Raw genomic sequence first — 14,983 nt, forward strand, 5'->3', positions numbered from 1 at the left:
CTTCCGTACACATCCGTACGCAGTTACGTTACGCGATGACGTCAGAGAATGTTTATTCACCGGGGTGCCGCTAGAGGGCGGAACCTTCCTTCCGATTGGTGCGGCACAGCAACAGGTCTGTGGTTCGTATTGAGAACGCTCATCTCTACGTAATCATCCCGGGTTCGTTCGCGATAAGCTGATTCTAATGATTCTAATAATTCTAATTCTAATATTTTAATAATAATAATTCTAATGGGTACATTCATAAAATAAAATAACTGAAATTAAAGACGAGGAATTTGATTAAATGTCCTGCCAACAATGAGCATGTTTGCATATTTCCAACAGCTCAGTGGCTCTGTATGATGTCTATTTAAGGATCGTTTTTGTCAGTAGAATAACTGTAAAATTGCCTTCTGTGTTCTTTACAGTGATTATTGATTTTGTTCATTTATAGATCTACAAAATTCAGCCCCCATAAAAGGATTAACGTGTCAATATTTGTTTCCAAGAAGAGTATTATTGTGAAAAACAAGTTGACACAGTAAAAAAACCTTTGAAATTTCCACTCGTAATATTTTTTTAATTCAGTCAGTAACTTTGAGGCCAATAAAAACACTTCAGGCTCGAAGGACACGACACACTTAAGTTCATTTTAGAGTACAAGAAGTCTCCATGCAGGCCTGAGTAGGGCAGTTTCACTTCCTCCTAATCAAAACTATAAATTAGAATAAATTACAGCCTCACCACAATGAGTCCACAAATACGGATGTTACTGTACTTGTTCTCCTCATATACAACTCTTAACTCTAACTCTTAATTAATGCAGTCATGAAGCACCAGAGATCCATTTTTGTTACCAAAGGACCACGACTACTTTTATAGCAGATACAGCCTGTTAAAATGTGAATTATAAGACGACACACTAAACTGAAAACTATCATCCACAACAATATCAAACATTCAACTGATGACCTGCAGAATCTTTCATTAGTAATGACAGAATTATTAATGAAAAGTCCCTTTTTTTTTTTTTTTTTAAACAAAGTAAAATGCAGAAATGTAAACTTGATCACAGAGCTGGGAGATGATGTTTTTTTTTTAATCAGATGTAAAATATGGAGACAGTAAAAAAAGTACATCCTCAGCAAACCAATATACATGTTACAACAATATACATATACATGTTCTATATACACAGCATGTCAGTGACTTCTTCCGGCTCATTGATTACAGTCATGTAACATCACTGTCTGCCCCCCCCCCCCCCACTGCCAACTCAGCTGTTTGATCTTTACATGGCACCATTCAGTTATTCTTCTGCTTTTGATTCATCAAGACATCTGAAGCACACAGTACACTTATTCTTACCTCGGCATTATTTGGGTTGAATTGAACGTGAGAGGGACACAAAATGGCTGCTGATGGTGAGCAGTGACGTCAGAAGTGGAATGTCAGGATTTGATTAATTACTCATACAGGCCTTTTCACAGCCGAGACACTTAATAGGCATGCGCGCAAACACGATAACATCTATATGTACAGTACGAGGGGCGCGTCTCTACTTCTACACGTACCCGAGGAGTTTGTGCTTGAAATGAAGTTTATATGAATGCTGAGTGTGGAGCAGGCGAGCAGAACCGACCCATAATCAGTAGGCAGAGGAACCGCAGTCGGATCAGCTCACTTCTCTAAAAGGTGCTCCATCTTGGGGTTAATGAATGAAAACCCAGCGAACGCCGACTGGTCCATGGAGTCTATGAAGTTCTTGTCGCTGTGGGAGAGACGAGGCTTCTCGCTGAGGAACTCCCGATCAAAGTTGCTGCAGTCGTTTGGCGCTTTCTGTAATCGACCACAAACAAAATGTCAGCATGAGTGATAACAGAGGCAGGTATCCGTCACAGTTTAATCGTGTGTGTGTGTGTGTGTGTGTGGGCCGTACCACTTTTGGTTTGAAGGGGGGTTCGACCTCTCGCCTCTCCAAGGCCTGCCAGTTAAAGGCCTTGAAGAAGGGGTGTAACCGGATGTCACCCACGATTCCTAGCCGGCGAGTCGGGTCTCTCTCAAACAACTGCAGGGAAGCAAAGTCAGGAAGGTTAAAAGAGAAAGATAAAACGTACATCTCAAACACAACAGCTTTACAGTTGGAGACGTGTGAATTATCCAGGTGAGTTTAAATACATTTCACACTTAAAATGTTACTTTTTTGTGACATGAAATGACATTTATTGTGAAGAAAGATGGAACAACATCACTTGTCAATCAAAATATAACTCCAAAAAGAAGTCTGGTAAGTTTTAGCTAATAAAATAAATATACAATTAAAAGAATGCAGGTAGAAATGCATTGGACCAACAGTAGCCTCACTAAATGTCACTTGCAGTATTTCTCTGTCATAGTTTGGCCTTTGTGCAAAACTGAAACTAAACAAACCTGTTGTGAGATTTATAGTTTATGTATCATGTGAATCACTGGAGTCTCTGGCTGAGTAACAGCTGTGAACTTCATCACATGAACGCTGTCCAAACACGTTGGGATGGTACATTCCAGCTTTCTCAAGTGACAACCTGATTTATTTGTGTTAGTTTAAAATATTAGTTTTTTTCTATTCAACACTTATGAAGCTCGTGGAAGTTTGCTGATAGTTCAACTCTCCGAATACGTTTCATGTTTGAGCAGAGCGGTACTGACCCGCTCCATCAGGTCTCGGGCCTCCTTGTTGATCCAGCGGGGATAATGTGGAGTGTCCATGCGGATGGACTCGAACAACTCGTCCTCGTCGTCTCCGTGAAACGGCGACTGACCGACCAGCATCTCGTACAGCAGCACGCCGAACGACCACCAGTCCACCGAGAAGGAGTACTTCTGTCCCAGCAGGATCTGAGGTCAAACACACGGTTGGAAATCCCAGAAGGACACAAAACAAACGGTATCGGGCCGAGAGAGAGCGAGTGTGAAGCGTCACCTCCGGAGCGATGTAGTCCGGAGTCCCACAGAAAGTGGTGGCGCGGTTCTCCCCGAACACGTTCTCCTTACACATGCCGAAGTCAGCGATCTTGATGTGACCTTCGTGATCGAGCATCACGTTGTCCAACTTCAGATCTCTGCACACAGAACAAGCACAAAAGGACTGGAAACACATCGGACACATTTTCACAATATTTCATTTCACTATTATTTTGTTGTTTATCAGAATTAAAGGCAAAACACAAAATTAAGACCTTACAATTAATTTAAATTTTGACCAGCTGGACTGTGAAATGTTGAAATGCCCACTGCCTTCTCACTCCAGCCACAAACAACCATCCAACTCACAACTTACAGCCTGTTTAGAAGGACTTTACCGCTGGTTGTCTATATTTTATGCACAAATTATAAGCTGTATTTATGTAAAGTTGTCATATCGATAACTGTTTTCATGAAACCTTTATTTCCAGGCAGGTGTCAGTTTATTCCACTGTGATGTGAAAAGTTCTAAACTTTCTTCAGATAATTCGATGATTGTGAGTAAATTCATTAGAAATGATTCTTACGTGGTTCCCAAGTTGAAAGCACTAATTCTTACATTTTAAAAGCAGCTTCTTCTACGATAAGACTTGAACTAATTTACATTAAATGTTTTGTTCGTAGAATATTTGGAGTGCACTCACTGCAACAGTTTTATAAACAGACCTTTCTCAGCTGCATTCCCACACAATAATGAAGTGTGAAAATTTGTGGGATTACCTAACAAAGTAAGTTTAGGGTCTCTGCAGGTTCATTTTTCCTTTGCACTTGTAAATAAACTGAAATATTGGCGAGTTCAGACAAAATGTTCTGCTGTGATGTAAAGAAAATAATATAAATATATTTTTTACGGCACATTCAGGTGTAATTGATGTCTTCGCTCTGACCTGTAGATGATTCCTTTGGAGTGTAAGAACTGAAGACCACAGACGATCTCGGCAGAGTAAAACCTGGGAGGACAGAAAGCAGACGGATGTCAGCGCCTCGTCTCTGACGGGAAGCTGCAGATATCTGACTACAGGAGCTGGCAGCTGAACGCCGGCGTCATCGCACGCTCGTCTCAGTGTAGACCTGAATTATTGACGAGGACATTTGTATGGAGGAGCAGACAGGTGAATAACACTCTCATAATGTGAAACCGGAGAGCCGCCGGGAGCCGAAGGATTAGCCTGTCGCCGACCTGCTTCTCTCGTCGTGTGTGTCAAGTGAAACGATTGAGTGCTGAGAGCAGACGCAGCTCTGAACCCACTTCCTGGTCCGTCACTGTAAACGGCCCACTGACGGGTTTTATCTACTTATTATCTCCCACTGAACGGCGTTAGAAACACAGCTCTTGTTTCAGAAAGTAGAAAGTGTTCAGAGTTTGCAGCGTGTACGTAAGTTGGGCTCTGCTGTGAGAGACACTGAGATGATGAACTGGACTCTGTGTGATGGTCAGCAGAGCTGCTGGAAGAAAAGGCCTCAGCCTGGTAAAGAGGTCACCTGAAACTCTGCAGTTCACTCACTGCCCGAGGAAACGTTGCATAACTCAATCCAGGAGACACGAACCATTTGAGTGACAGCTCGAGCAGCAGCACACGAGATTATCACATTTTTGGGGCGGCACGGTGGTACATTGGTTAGCACTGTCACCTCACAGCAAAAAAGGTTCCTGGTTTGAATCCGGTCCTGGGCCTTTCTGTGTGAGTTTGCATGTTCGCCCTGTGTTTGCGTGGGTTCTCTCCGGGTTCTCCGGCTTCCTCCCATCATCCAAAAACATGCACCTCAGGTCAGGTTACCTGGCGCCGCGCTAGTGGCAGCCTGCTGCAGCAGCTCCCCCCTGAGAGCCCCCCTGCTGTAGTGAAGACATTTCCCCTCGGGGATTAATAGAGTGTATAAAATCCCCCAAAAAATAAAAAATTTAAATGAGGGATGTCACAACAACAACGTGATGCCAAAACTCTGAAAACGTGACAGTGTGCAGGTATATTTATCCAAACTTTTTGGCTTTTTTTATTTTTTTAATCTGATCTCCCCTCGCTCCCTCCACCCGTGTCTGCTCAGCACCCAGCAGAGGTGGAGCTCCACCCACAGTGAGACACACAGAGATCAGAGGACAGAAACACAGCAGAGACTCTCACACTGAGCTGGAAACAAGCAGCTGCTTATAAAATAGGTCAATAACAAAAATACAATATTTTCAGCTGGACCACAGCAGCAGGTGGGCGGAGCTATAAATAGTCTCACTGAGTGAGAGATCAAAGTTACACTGCAGGTCGGATGAACGCTGCAACTTTTCAAATTAATGCTGAAACACATTCATTTAATAGATTTATTATTTTCGGTATTTAGAATCGTAGAATTTCAATGGTTTGGTTTTCGAGCATAATTCTGGTGTTGTGACATCTTTCATTTAAATACATGTAACATATGTCAACAAACACATAAGTGAATGCATTGAGAGATGATGAAACCGTCCACTCTCTCCGTCCCGTCTCACAGAGAGTAAATGATCCAGGATGACTACGGTCACTGAGTGAGGAGGATCACATGTCCATGTTTGTAAAGTAGAGAATTACTGCTGTGGTCCGACGGGTCGGAGACGGAGCCGCTGGTTTAACTACCGGAGATCAAACGGCTGTTTTAACACTGAAGGCAGTAAAGGTTCGTAAAAGTGACGGTAACCGGTAACTTAAACCGACACAGCAACCAACTGTCAAACCAAACTAACTAAGAGGTCCAAACACGCTTCGTATGATTCTCATTTTGACTTTATCCACGAAAATCGAATTTCAACTTTTTTCTCAAAATTTCAACTTTATTTTCGACATTTCTAGTTTTTTCCCGACATTTCAACTTTCTTCTTAACATTTCTACTTTATTGTCGAAATGCAAAATAAAAAAAGTGTCCCTTTTACTCCGTCGTACCGTTTCCTTGTTTTAAACTAGTTCCAAAAGCAAATATTTTGTCCTCTAATTATCACACAACACAATCATTACTCTTGTATTTATTTTCTTAAAACTTTATTCCTAAGAACCGTTAGCAGGTTTATAAAAGTGCGACTTTCTAAAAGTTTAGTTGGCGGTGGATTTTGTAACACTTTCTTTTACCCGCCTGCTGTTGTTTTTTCCTGGAGGGATTCCCACAGTTCAATGAGAGGTGGGTGGAGGTAACTGACACACACACACACACACACACACACACACACACACACACACACACACACACACACACACACACACACACACACACACACACACACTCTATTCACTCCTTACAAGGCCTGTCAGCTAGTGAATAGGAGGTAGAGGATGTCAGCCCGGCCCCCCTCCATCAGACTGCTGTACATTATGACAAAGAAAAGCATAAAGGGAGGCGGACAAAGAGAAAGTAAACACATGCTCTTCTCTATGTTTCTGCTTTCCATCCACTTCATTCATTCTGTGAGCAGCAACACGAGCATGTTAGCATTCAGCCGTGATCGTGTGTTCGGTTTCCAGTCAGTTTATGTCAGACGTGAGAGAGCCACTTTGACAAAATCAAAGTCTTACTCATTGTTTAATAACATTTATTCACATAGTTGAGCTCCACCCAACCAGCTGAATCAGCTTCTTTTATGTGAACAATAACAAACGGATCCATTTTGTATCACAACAGCTTAAATTCAACAGCATGTGCATGATTATTTTCTGTATGTTTTTAATTTGAAAAGTCGCAGCGTTCATCCGACCTGCGGTGTAACTTTGTTTACTCATTCAGTGTCAGACTCTCTTTATAGCTCCGCCCACCTGCTGTTGCGGTCCAGCTAACAATATTGTATTCATGTTATTGATCTCATTTGTGAGCAGCCGTTTGTTTCCAGCTCAGTGTGAGAGTCTCTGCTGTGTTTGTGTCCTCTGATCTCTGTGTGTCTCACTGTGGGCGGAGCTCCACCTCTGCTGTGTTTCTGTCCTCTGATCTCTGTGTGTCTCACTGTGGGTGGTTTCCGTCTCCCTGATGTACGTTATTGTAACTGACAGGTGAGACTCACGTGGTTCGGTAGAGTTCGAAGCGTCCTTTCTCTTGAATGTGAAACATCAGGTCACCTCCATTCAGATACTCCATCACAAAGAACAGATGCTCCTGTGGGCAGGTTGCACTGTTAGTATCGAGGTCAGAGTTCAAACCAACGAGGTGGAGACAGCGTGACGGGACTACCTTGGTTTGGAAGGTGGAGTAAAGGTGTGTGAGGAAAGGGTTTTCCCACGCTAAAGCCAGGACTCTCTTCTCCACCATCGTGCACTCAACGTCGTCATCCATCAGCACCACGTCCTTCTTCAGAGCCTTCACGGCAAAATACTCTCCACGCCCCTTCAGCTCAGCAAGGAGGACCTAAGAAGAGGAGGAGGAGGAGGAGGAGGAGGAGGAGGAGGAAGAGGAGAGTATTGCTGCTTCACTCATGGTTCTCCTCTCCCTCTGGAGTTTTTAAGACATCAGTCTGACGTTGTTCTTCGTACCTTCCCGAAGCTGCCTTTTCCTAAGACCTTGTGGAGGATGAAGTTGTCCACATTGAGCCGGGTCAGATGGGTGATACGAGACGTCGGCCGTGGGTTGGACCCCTCCCACAGTCGGCCATAAGGAGATCCATCTAATGCCACCAATAGAAATAACTTATTGACAGAATCACCTCAAAGCTCTGCGTATTATTCTGTAAGTGTTATCAGGGCACAGTCAGTGAGAGCACATTAAAAACGGACCGGTGATGTCCAGCCCGGCCAGCTTGCTGACTTCATCGTAGATTCCAATATCGGATAGATTCGGCAGGTTTGGATCTGAGCGACGAGTCGAAGGCTTCTGGCAAAAACAGAGAAAGAAAAATGAAAAATAAGCAGGAAACCGCCACGCAAACAGTTTCCCAGCACGGCTCACTCATCCAGCCGAGGAACACTCTCCTTAAAACCACAGAAGTTCCAGAACAAAGCGGTCGTTAAAACACAGCAGAGCAGGAAGCTCAGGTTAACGTGGAGGTCAGGTGTCACCGAACTATTAGTCAACTCACACGGGTGATGAGCAGTTTCACATTCAAGTGACACTCAGTTGGACAGTTAGTTTTTTGATAGTTAATAATATAGTTGTAATAAAGATATTGTCATTGACGCTCAGTCTGGGTGAGAAATGCTCTCAGATTTGGAATAAATGTTAAAAAAACAAAAAACAGGCTGTGAGAAAAAGTGAATTTACAGCCAGGAGAAGGATCACAGTTAAGATCACAGTTCGGGTCGACATCAGGACATTTGTGTTTTGTAAAATCTTTCTCCAGAGAGCTGTACTTAGAACAGGTCCAACAAACATAGGATATCTTTCCATTATCTGGTTTAACAAAACCTAACAAAGACGCACACAGTTACACGGAGCTGGTTCACAACTCAACTCAAGAGTTTCCCAATCCAGCCCTGAGCGCGTTCACATAAAAGGGGAGGAGTTTGTAGCCTCTGGACAATCACAAACACAGACACGTGTGCTGGCAGCGGAGAGACATATTTTACAAACGAGGAGCAAATTATAATTTTAGGAAAATATGAGAAAGTTAAACACATAATCGAGGCTGAAAGCATCTGCAGAATGCATGAAGGACTTTTTACATGAGTCTTTTAGCAGATCATATGATGCAGATATCCAATTAATATTATGTTTTGATTGACCTTTTTTAAAAAAAATTATTATTGCTTTATTAATAATAAAGTGGAACTATTGTGAAATCTTTATTATACTTTTGGCTTTCATGAAACTCTTGGATAACATCTAAGTAAGTATTACCAAACTCCAGCCTCCAGACAAACAACTCCTAAAGAGAAAACAATGCAATTTCTGTAAAAACAAATGTTTCAGAAAATAGGCTAAAAATCGTATTATTTGTGGCACGACGTTCAAATATATTAAGGGCTTATCTACAATTGTTTCATGAGAATTTTTTCAAACCCATCTCAGTTTATTCATATCTGAGAGACAGATAATGTAATCAGATACCTGCAAACAGCCATGCTGTGATTTAATTAAGTAGCATGATACTTGAGTCAGACTCATTCTTATATTTTCCTCTGACTTTATGTTAAACTCTTAAAACACCTGATGGACATGCAGTGAGTGTTTTCCATGAACTCACCTGGCTGACTTGTGTGAGTGCTTCAGCGAGTAGTTTCTGGTTGATACCACACAGGTTGGCTACTTTATCCTGACACTTGTGATGGACATTCATGGCACAATCTACCAACAGAATAAAACCGGCCTGTTAAAAACGTGTAAAGGCACTGCAGTGACCATCCGGTTGACCGTATCTGCACCGTACCTTCGCACTTCAGGCCTTGTTTGACGAGACCCCACAGCAGGCTGCCACAGTGGTCGCAGAAAGTGGGACTCATGTAGTTGTTGATCTTGAAACGGTGCGGCATGTCAATTTTGAAGCGCTCCTTCTGGAACTGCGGGGACAAAGAGGATTGATTATCTCCATGGATGATGGACGGTAACTGGATCCCGGTCAGTGGCCTGTAACGTCTCGCAGCCCGGTCCACGTGCCTCATCTTTGTTTTTCTGTGTTTTGTTTAGCAGCTGTGGATAAAAAGTTTCTAAAACGTTTCTTCCCGGGTCTGATTTAAAATGCCTGCTTGAGGCCACGCCCCCTCTGGTATCACCCTCCGTGGGTATGGTTGCTCTCTATTATCTCGGTCAGCCAGGTCATCATCTTCCTCCACTAATAGAGCTTTATTTGAAGTGGAAGCTCCCTGATATCTTCGTATCAAACCTCTGACCCTGCTTTATCTGAGGAAATGAGCACAGCTGCTGCTCGTGTGAAGTCAGAGTACACGATGTGCTGCAGAAACGTGAGTGACGTACCACCGTGTCCCGACTGTTGGCAGCGGTGCCGGTACATCTGCCGATGATTTTATCTATGCATTTCTTGTGGATGGCTGCGTTACATTCTGAGGAAAAGCAAAGATAAAACAGAGTTGTACACTTTGATTCAGTGTTGAGCAGGTTGCAGTGAAAAGGTGTTTTTATCTACAGTCAAGTGCACATTTTTAATTCATACTATTTATGCATCGGGCTGCTATTTTACGGAGCTTTTTTTTTTTTTACAAAGGTTCTTATTTAAACCATCATACTTACGTCTGCATTTATAGCCTTGCTTGTTGAGTCCCCTGTGGGAGGCAGAGAGAGAGATACGAGTCCATTTGTATTATTCTCAGGTCACGTGAATACTCTGCTGATTAATCCCTTATTAATGATAAAGAACAGATAAAGAGCAGCATCCTGATTTGTGTTTCAAGTGGGACCAAAATGGGCCACAAAGCCAATAATTCTGTGGTAATCAAAGGAGGATGAACACAACCTTGTTGGTTATATTACAAACGTTGGTTTATGGTCTCTCAGATATTCATAATGTTGCTTTTTGGTTGTTCATATTAAAAATGCGACACAAACACTTCAATAAGTGTACAAAGAGAAGAGGCATGTCCTGCACTCTCTCAGGTCCAAACAGAAGAGCAATCAGAGTGTGAGGTTGGAGAGTTGAGTTGAGATAATGTTAAACGGGGCCAAATGTCAGGAGTTTCCTGAACACCATGTTTGTAATGTCTCTGTATCTGTCAGCTGTTATCTGACCAGTGGTTTTGGGAGCTGCAGCTGCCTTCAAGGTGCGTTTATAACTCCGACTGACCAGACGAACTCTCGGCACACGGAGCAGAAAGTGGGCTGTCTGAAGAAGGTGGCGATGAACTCGTGGTTCTTTATGAAGTGGATCTTGGCCTGCTTGATGGCCCCTCGTCTGCGGTTCAGCGTCGGAGCCTCTTCCTCCTTCACAGCCAGCTTACTCTCTTCCAGACACACAGGGAGAGAAACACAGATCGGTCATTGCACAACACGGCGAAGGAGAAACAAGGTCGGTTTATGGTCGTTACAGATTGACAGCCTTGGTGATGATCTGTGGGGATGCGTAGGGATGTGAAGGCTTGAGAATGATCTCATTAAATTAGGAGAGGAACACGACGATTAGTGGCTGATAGGTTTATTTCTACACAATGTTTTAACTGGTTATTAAAAGGGGATCTCGGACATTAAAGATGGGAAATCTACAAAAACTATTATTTCCTTTCACCTGTATCCACGCCCTCCAGAAAATACTGCACGGCCATCATCACCTTCCCAGAAGGATGGAGATCCACCTGAACACCAAACACACACACACACACACACACACACACACACACACACACACACACACACACACACACACACACACACACACACACACACACACAGTTAAAGAAGACCTTGAGGTGTCGCCATACAGCACAGAGGACAGTCTGCGGCGTCCTACCCAGAATTCAGCGCGGCCGTTGGCTTTCTTGCAGCGCTCGGCGAGGACGGAGACGCCGACAGTGACCTCCGCCAGCGGCTCCTCTGCCGTCTTCATCAGCAGCACCTCCAGTACGCGGCCCTCGTAGATGTGGGCGTCGAAGCTGGCCTTCCAGGCCGGGTACATGGTGGGTTTCCGCTGCACCAGGGTCTTACCTCGTTCTGACAGGAAGTGCGACAAGATTTTGACCTGATAACTTTGTCCACAGAAATAACAGCTTCTGTAAAAGACGGGAGATTCGAAGGTTCTCTCACCGGTCGTCAGAGCTTCCTTCATCTTGATGGCGCAGAAGGGCGGGTCGGCCAGAGGAGGCAGGACGCCCAATTCGAACGAGTTGAAGGCGATCCTCAAGAAGGGAGCCATGATGATGAGTACCAGGGTCACCTGCTGTCAGACGTGAGCAAAAGCAGGGTTACCATGGCGACACTTATCTATGACAACACGCACAGTTACAGTCCATCATCATATCCACTTCAGTATATTCTGGTGGAGTAACAGTGGCAGCTGAGCAACACGTCCATCCCGACAACAAACGCCGTCACAGAAAGAGGATAAGATGGCGCCGCTTCCACTGATGTCTGAGGAACAGACTTCAGATATATTCCTGCTCCTGTCACCCCGTCAGACACCTGCACCCCCACCGGAAAACCCTCAACCAACACAGAGCTGCTTCTGTTCAACGCTGAGCAGAACCGTGACTCTGCTCCGGGTTTCGTACTTTTCACTTTGAGACGTTTAAAAGTCCGTCACACCCACATGGAGGAGGCACACGACATGTAGGAACAGCTGGTTTTGTGTGGGGGGGGTCAGACTGTTGCAGGTTTTTGTGCATCTGAAACAATATTGTGGTTGGAAGCAAAAGTAAAGATAAAAATGTACCAGTCATCATGTATTTGGTGTATTTTCCAGTTTGACCCCATTTAAGTGAAAGTGAACTGAAAAAAGTGAGACACATTAAATAAAGTTTATGCTGCTCCTTGACATCTGGTGAGAAATCAGTCACCGTTGGTGCATGAAGGATTTACTGTTCACATACAGTGGAGGACATCATTATTTGATCTCTTGCTGATTTTGTAAGTTTGCCCACTGATAAAGAAATGAATGGTCTATAATTGTAACTGAGGTTTATTTTAACAGAGACGGAATATAAAAATAAAAAAATCCAGAAAATCACATCATGTAAAAGTTATAAAATGATTTGCATTTGATTGTGAAATAAGTATTTGATCTCCAACCAACCAGGAAGACGTCTGTCTCCTACAGACGGTTAGATTCATCCTCTCGCTTTGAGAAAGTTCTCTGAATCGCAACACGTCACCTGTATAAAAGACATCCGTCTCAACTCCTTACCCGTATAAAAGACACCCAACTGGCCACCTGTATAAAAGACACCCGTCTCAACTCATCACCTGTATAAAAAGACACCTGTCCACAGACTCAAATCAATCAGATTCCAACCTGTCCACCATGGAGACCAAAGAGCTGTCTCAGGACGTCAGGGACAGATCGTAGACCTGCACGAGGCTGGAATGGACTACAAGACATGGATCTCCTCGGTCTGGACCTCCTCGGTCTGGATCTCCTCGGTCTGGGGCTCCATGGAGATCTGGCCTGGTGGGGTATCGATGATCATGAGGAAGGTGAGGGATCAGACCAGAACTACACGGAGGAACTTGTTCATGATCTCCAGACAGCTGGGACCACAGTCACCATGGAAACCATCGGTAACACACGACGCCGTCATGGATTAAAATCCTGCAGCGCTGCGAAGTCCCCCGGCTCAAGAAGACACATGGACAGACCCGTCTGAAGTTTACCAACGAACACCTGAAGGATTCAGAGAAGTCTTGGAGGAGGTGACGTGGTCAGAGGAGAACAACATCCAGCTCTTTGACATCAACTGGACTCGCCGTGTTTGGAGGAAGAGAAACGCTGACTAGAACCCGAGGACACCGTCCCACCGTCCAGCATGGAGGTGGAGACATTCTGCTTTGGGGGTGTCTCTCTGCTGAGGGGACAGGACGACTTCACCGCATCGAGGGGAGGACAGACGGGGCCGCGTACCGGCACATCTTGGGGGACGACCTCCTTCCCTCAGCCGGGACACTGAAGACGGGTCGTGGACACAATGACCCAAAACATACGACGAGGCAACAAAGGAGCGGCTCAAGAAGAAGCACATGAAGGTCACGGAGAGGTCGAGCCGGTCTCCGGACCTTCATCCCAGAGAACATCTGAGGAGGGAGCTGAAGCTTCCTGTTGCCGAGCAACAGCCTGGAAACCTGAAGGATTTGGAGGATCTGCAAAGAGGAGTGAACAACATCCCTCCTGAGATGTTCAAACCTGGAGACCAACTACCAGAAACATCTGACCCCTGTGACTTATCTCACAATCAAATGCAAATGAATTTATAACTTTTATATGTGATTTTCTGGATTTTTGTTGTTGTTGTTGTTGTTGATATTCTGTCTCTCACTGTTAAAATAAACCTCCATTACAATTATAGACCGTTCATTTCTTTGTCTGTGGGCCAACTTACAAAATCAAGGAAATCAAATAATGATTTCCTCCACTGTCCATAATGCTGCAGACAAAGCTACAACTGTCTGTATAACTGCTGCATGCTCCACCCGTGTGTGTGCGTGTGGTGAAGAAGGTCATGTCTGTCAATGTCACGGCCTTACGTAACCGCTGTGGTAGCTGCACAACTGGGTATAAAATGCGACCACAACATCAGAGCGTCCTACTTGTGCCTCTGCTGCAGTACTTGTTTTGTCCCCCGTCACTGTGTGGTTTTTCTTTTTCTTTTGCTGTGTGGTTTCTGACAGGCTGCAACACTGGAGGTGTTTGATGGAGCTACAAAGGCAGAGCGAGCCTCGACATGTCGTTAATCCAAACACGAGCCCGCTGAGCTCCACAGTAGGCCGAGCTGGTATTCACAGTCCTAAAACCAGAACCGCCCACAGTGAGACAAGAAAAGTAAGATGAAAAAAGAAAAAAAATTAAATAACACAGGCAGGAAAAAAAGAAGAAGAAAGAAAGCAGGCGGCAGTAAGAGGGGAGCGTGATGAAGGAGCGTGATGAAGGAGCGTGATGAAGGAGCGTGTTCCCCGGCTCACGCCTGCTGCTCGCTGTGAATTTGTTTTTTTTAGAGAGCAGGCTGTGATTGAGGGCGAGCTGGTGATTGATCGCAGCTTCGATCCGTCCTGTCTGTTGAATCCACCGGTTTATGTCCCACGCGGCAGCAGCACACTGTCGTTCTTTAACTTCCACCACACTTCCTGTTCCGCTTCATGCAGTCGCTTCCCCAAAGCCTGAGTTAATGAACAACACAGAAGGGTTTTTGTGTTCTTATCGTACTAAATATAACACGACATCATCTCACCCGAAGAATCTGGGCTGAGACTCGACGTAATTACTGTGAAATAACTGTATTCGTGAATGAGCGCTGGGATTTAAACACTTAAAATAGGAGATTAGCAACTATAATACAAGTGGTGGGTGTGTGGTGTGTAAATCAGCTGTTTGTATACGCTAACAATAGTATCTACATATTTGAAATGGTAATGGTTATCATTAAAATAATCATATCTAACTTTTTAAAGTGTTTTATAATCTTAGTA

At 44.2% G+C, this 14,983-nt stretch overlaps 1 protein-coding gene across 3 annotated transcripts in view; it reads right to left on the reverse strand.

The window, feature by feature from the left end:
- Nucleotides 1–1,447: 1,447 nt before the first annotated feature.
- Nucleotides 1,448–14,983, reverse strand: part of prkcda (protein kinase C, delta a) — a 15,071-nt gene continuing 1,535 nt past the window's right edge. The window contains exons 2-18 of one of the 3 annotated variants that reach the window (XM_069707758.1): nucleotides 11,615–11,744; nucleotides 11,322–11,521; nucleotides 11,100–11,166; nucleotides 10,662–10,818; nucleotides 10,112–10,143; nucleotides 9,839–9,924; nucleotides 9,294–9,423; nucleotides 9,111–9,211; nucleotides 7,705–7,801; nucleotides 7,465–7,595; nucleotides 7,166–7,339; nucleotides 6,999–7,090; nucleotides 3,876–3,938; nucleotides 2,948–3,086; nucleotides 2,674–2,862; nucleotides 1,925–2,053; nucleotides 1,448–1,824 (exon numbers count right to left, since the gene is read on the reverse strand). In XM_069707758.1, coding sequence (XP_069563859.1) covers nucleotides 1,666–1,824; nucleotides 1,925–2,053; nucleotides 2,674–2,862; nucleotides 2,948–3,086; nucleotides 3,876–3,938; nucleotides 6,999–7,090; nucleotides 7,166–7,339; nucleotides 7,465–7,595; nucleotides 7,705–7,801; nucleotides 9,111–9,211; nucleotides 9,294–9,423; nucleotides 9,839–9,924; nucleotides 10,112–10,143; nucleotides 10,662–10,818; nucleotides 11,100–11,166; nucleotides 11,322–11,521; nucleotides 11,615–11,723 — 2,055 coding nt within the window. In that variant the 5' untranslated portion in view covers nucleotides 11,724–11,744 and the 3' untranslated portion in view covers nucleotides 1,448–1,665. Of the gene's footprint in view, nucleotides 1,825–1,924; nucleotides 2,054–2,673; nucleotides 2,863–2,947; nucleotides 3,087–3,875; nucleotides 3,939–6,998; nucleotides 7,091–7,165; nucleotides 7,340–7,464; nucleotides 7,596–7,704; nucleotides 7,802–9,110; nucleotides 9,212–9,293; nucleotides 9,424–9,838; nucleotides 9,925–10,111; nucleotides 10,144–10,661; nucleotides 10,819–11,099; nucleotides 11,167–11,321; nucleotides 11,522–11,614; nucleotides 11,748–14,983 lie in introns of all 3 variants that reach the window. The other 2 variants (XM_069707767.1, XM_069707749.1) reach the window with 2 other exon arrangements.

This window comes from Brachyistius frenatus, unplaced genomic scaffold (assembly GCF_029030835.1).
Source record: "Brachyistius frenatus isolate BFR_SWC_R1_liver_20210118 unplaced genomic scaffold, ASM2903083v1 Contig_4, whole genome shotgun sequence".
NCBI lineage: Eukaryota > Metazoa > Chordata > Actinopteri > Embiotocidae > Brachyistius > Brachyistius frenatus.